The sequence below is a fragment of the Physella acuta genome, unplaced genomic scaffold (genome assembly GCF_028476545.2).
Source record: "Physella acuta isolate Inbredline_101_S28 unplaced genomic scaffold, ASM2847654v3 ptg000603l, whole genome shotgun sequence".
Taxonomy (NCBI): Eukaryota; Metazoa; Mollusca; class Gastropoda; family Physidae; genus Physella; species Physella acuta.
Window position 1 is genome coordinate 49,518 of NW_026732122.1, and position 4,655 is coordinate 54,172.

The 4,655-nt window shown below is 40.8% G+C and overlaps 1 protein-coding gene across 1 annotated transcript; it reads right to left on the reverse strand.

The window, feature by feature from the left end:
- Positions 1-846: 846 nt before the first annotated feature.
- On the reverse strand, positions 847-1,972 carry LOC131947641 (uncharacterized). Its single transcript, XM_059308879.1, has one exon. It carries the CDS (start codon positions 1,950-1,952, stop codon positions 876-878), a length of 1,077 nt encoding a protein of 358 aa, XP_059164862.1. The 5' UTR covers positions 1,953-1,972; the 3' UTR covers positions 847-875.
- Between the last annotated feature and the right edge of the window lie 2,683 nt (positions 1,973-4,655).

The following is a 4,655-nucleotide window of genomic DNA, read 5'->3' on the forward strand; positions in this document are numbered from 1 at the left end:
TGTGGCATATGGGCCTTAATATCAGTGGACAATGAGCCATATATGCTATAATATCCACTGTTTGTCCACGGACACTGTGGCATATGGGCCCTAATATCAGTGGACAATGAGCCATATATGCTATAATATCCACTTTTTGTTCACGGACACTGTGGCATATGGGCCCTAATAACCATGATTAATGAAGCATTCGTGTCCTAGTATCAACATACAATGAGCCTAGTATCCACCGTCCATCCACGGACAATGAACCGTTGAGCCGTAATATCCAGCGTCTATCTAAAGACAATGAGCCGTATGGGTCCTAATATCCACGGGCATTGAGCCACTGAACCCTAGTATCGTCTATCCATGCACTGAGCCATTGGCCCCTAATAATCATGGACATTTAGCCCTAATATCCAGAATCTATCCACGAACAAAGAGCCATTTGGCTCTAATATCCATGGACGATGAGCCACTGAGCCCTTATATCCAGAATCTACCCACGGACAAGGAACCCCAGTATCCTGCATCTATCCACGGACACTAAGCCCTAATATCCACGGAGACTAAGCCATTGAGCCCCAATATCCAGCATCTATCCACTGAGACTGAGCCCTAATATCCAGCATCTATCCACGGACATAGAGCTCTAATATCCAGCATCGATCCACGGACACTGAGCCCTAATATCCAGCATCTACCCACGGACACAAAGCCCTAATATCCAGCACCTATCCACGGACACTGAACCCTAATATCCAGCATCTATCCACGGACACTGAACCCTAATATCCAGCATCTATCCACGGACACTGAACCCTAATATCCAGCATCTATCCATGGACATTGAACCCTAATATCCATGGACAATGAGCCCTAATATCCAGCATCTATCCACGGACACTGAGCCAGCAGCAGCAGATGAGCCCGTGAAGCGTGTGCCTGAAGGTCTTGTTAACGGCGCAGTACAGCACAAAGTTGAGTGAGAAGTTCAGGACTTGCATAAAGTTGGTGACGGCTTTGACGACCCCCATCTGGGCGTGGCTGGCGTTGGTGTACTCCATGGAGAACTTGAGCAGCTCGCTGGGCGACACGAGGATCAGGAACAGCAGCACCACCGCCACCAGCGTCGCCGTCACGCTGTTGAGCGCGCTGTCCGAGGGTCGCTTCCGGCCCACGTTCGTCTCGATGTTCCGGAGCTTGACCGCGTTTCCGGTCTGTCCTTGCCGGGGTGCGGTTTTCGGGACGTCGTTGAGCGCTTGAAACTCGTTGTCCGTGCTCTCGCTGCATAAGCTACGAGAAGGGGGTTCGGTTAGTTTAAGGTTATCCCCGCGACCTAGTGCGTTGAGTTTTGAATATTTTTTAACCTCGACCCCGTTTTCCGGGCATTGGCTATCCGGGGTCTCCAAAATATACGAAGGCTCCGTTGGTTGTCTTTTAACACGCGATCTTTTAACGTACAACCCGTTGGTTTTTTTGTTAAAGGTTGTTAAATGCGGCGGGTTGGTTCGCAGGGAGGTACTCTTCAACCCTTGGGAATTGTATCTGATGATAGAATGTTTCGGCGTCATCTCGTCCCGGAGTTTCTTCGCCCTCCGGATCTGGATAATAAGGCAGAGGTTAAAATACACCAGGGCGACGCACGGGATGAAATCGAACAGAATTGCCCAGATTATTCGTCGCTTCTTCATCCACTGACGGTCAACCAAATGCAACACTGTTCGTCCATCGTCGCACAACATCTCCTCAATACCCTGTTCAAAGAAGATGGGGATGGTGGCGATGGCGCAGACGACGAAGACCAAAGTGATGCTGGTTCGAGTCCGGCGCAGTGAGATGAGGTTCCTTGCCCGCAGCGGGTGGCAGACGGCGATGTAGCGCTCGGCCGCCATGACGACGATGAGGAGGGTGCTGGAGACGATGAAGACGGTGATGAGGCCGTTGACGAGCTGGTGGAAGTAGATCATGTGGTCGCCGATCTCGTAGAATTTTTTCTCTCGCGGGACCTGGGATGGGAAGGAAATATAAACGATTAGGATGATGGTATGGATTTAAGAAGCATTTATGTTTAAACTCCATTTTATTTAATCAAGATGTTGGTCCTAATTGAATACGTTTTCATGTTGAAGTTTAATTTATATTATCAACATGTTGTTCTTGATTTTATAAGATTTCATGTTTAACTTGAATTTATATAATTAACATGGTAGTCTTGATTTAATAAGTTTAAATATTTGACATGGGTTGGTATTTGAAACATTCTACAAGGTTTGATAAAAATACATTTTGACTCGATTATTATATCACACAATGGTGACTCAAAAAAACCCTGTTTAATTTTCGTAACAATTTCTTTACTATTTTAGCTGAAGTTTGTTTTCTTTTATTAAAAATTAATTTAAAGTTTTTTATTTAAAAAACGATTTTAGTAACATTTTATGGTAAGTGATAAGCTTAGAATGTTTTAAAACTGGCGAACGCTATGTTCCTGACGTTACTCTTGTGAGATACAGAAGCGTATTTATATTTCAAATGGTATTATTGTTGTCACATAAAGACAGAAGTCACCCCCCCCCCGTCTCACATACACATACACACTTCGTGACCAGAGAATAGTAGCCTAAACCGGTGATGAGTTGTTTTTTTTAAACTTACACCATTTCTTTATCACAGTCCAATCCAACTTCTCGATGGTTGTTTTTTTTTTGTTTGTTCATTAATGAGAATTGTTATCGGCAAATTACTGAGCAATCACACACAGATGCTATCAGTCTGATGGCGAAGAGGGGGGGGGGGGGTGAAAACTCATCGAAACAGAGAAATCGTGACGCAAGTCTATCAGCGAGAAATTTAAAAGATGCATTTACATAAACATGTCTGGCTTGTAGACAGCGCTTGATCTAGTTGTCTAGTAATTTCAAATCTAGTAGACAAGAATCTAGTTGTCCAGTAATTTCACATTTAGGGTAGTCGACAGTCTTAAACTGTATTGCTAGCTTGCATACAAGGCTGCATCTAGTTGTCCAGTAATTTCAAATCTAGTAGACAAGAATCTAGTAGTCTAGTAATTTCAAATCTGGTAGACAAACATCTAGTATTCCATTAATTTCAAATCTAGTAGACAAACATCTAGTAGTCTAGTAATTTCAAATCTAGTAGACAAACATCTAGTAGTCTAGTAATTTCAAATCTAGTAGACAAGATTCTAGTAGTCTAGTAATTTCAAATCTAGTAGACAAGAATCTAGTTGTCCAGTAAGTTCACATTTAGGGTAGTCGACAGTCATAAACTGTATTGCTAGCTTGCATGCAACGCTGTATCTAGTTGTCCAATAATTTCAAATGTAGTAGACAAACATCTAGTATACCAGTAATTTCAAATGTAGTAGACAAACATCTAGTATTCCAGTAATTTCAAATCTAGTAGACAAATCCTATTTGTCCAGTAATTTCAAATCTAGGGTAGTCGACAGCTGATGTACATACAACAATACATCTAGTAGTCCAGCAATTTCAAAACTATGTAAGATGACAGCCGTCAACTTTATAGATGGCTTGCATACAACGCTGCTTCTACTACTTCTAACAGTCCAATAAGTTCAGATCTAGGGTAGCCGTTATAAAGAATTGGTGCCGAAAATAAATTCCGATACACACAAAAAAAATAGTTTAATATCTACATCTGAATAATATTGTAAATCAATTTCCCGGATACCACCCAGGTTATGACCCCTGATTTAAAAAATTTAAAAAATACACCCCCCACACACACACACAATTTCTAGCGCTCAGTTTGAAAAGGGGAGGGGTATGTTAGACACACAGCATAACTTAAGATGAATCACAATTAAGTGAGCCAAGCTGGCTACAATGCTGACGACCGACAAAAGAAGAAATACTAAACTATACAAAGTTCTTGAGCCGATTCTGTCATAGATGTATAACAAATTCATGGAGAGTGGACAACTATACAAAGTTCTTGAGCCGATTGTCATAGATCTATAACAAATAAATGGAGAGTGGACAACTATACAAAGTTCTTGAGACGATTCTGTCATAGATCTATAACAAATCAAGTTCATGAGTCGATTCTGTCATAGATCTATAACAAATACATACATACAGACAGACAGACGGACAGACAGACATACATTCTAAATTTTAGAGACACGTGATACGTGACATGAACCCACGTGACTGATCAATGTGACGCAGCTGCCAAAATCTCCGAGGAATATTTTTTTCCGTCACCACATTTCATCTTTTATGTTTGCCACAGATGGGAGGGTTCAAGGCGCAAAGTTACAGCAAGTAACCACATTAGGGAAATCAATGGGTAATCAGCCATTGCGCGTACAAAAAGTAGTTCCTTTTTTCCTGATGTACACTACCAGTCGTAAAATAATGGAAGTGGGTATTTATTTTTTGTTTTTTAAAAAAAAATAATTTTTTTCTTGACATTTTTGTCCTAAGTTTCCGTTGTTGTCCTTGACTTACTTGACTTTTACCTTGTATTATAATTTAACTATTCCATTTTTTAAAAAAATAAATCCTGTTGTACTCTTTGATAAAAATGTACAGTGTTAATTTTCTTCACTTGTAATATTTTATTTAAAAATTTTAATTTGCATCTGGTAAACCTGAAAATACTTTAGATTAGATTTTTGAAAA

What these genes read in the sequence shown, in the direction of transcription:
- LOC131947641 (XM_059308879.1), bottom strand. Translation starts at nt 1,952, where the DNA reads ATGATCTACTTCCACCAGCTCGTCAACGGCCTCATCACCGTCTTCATC.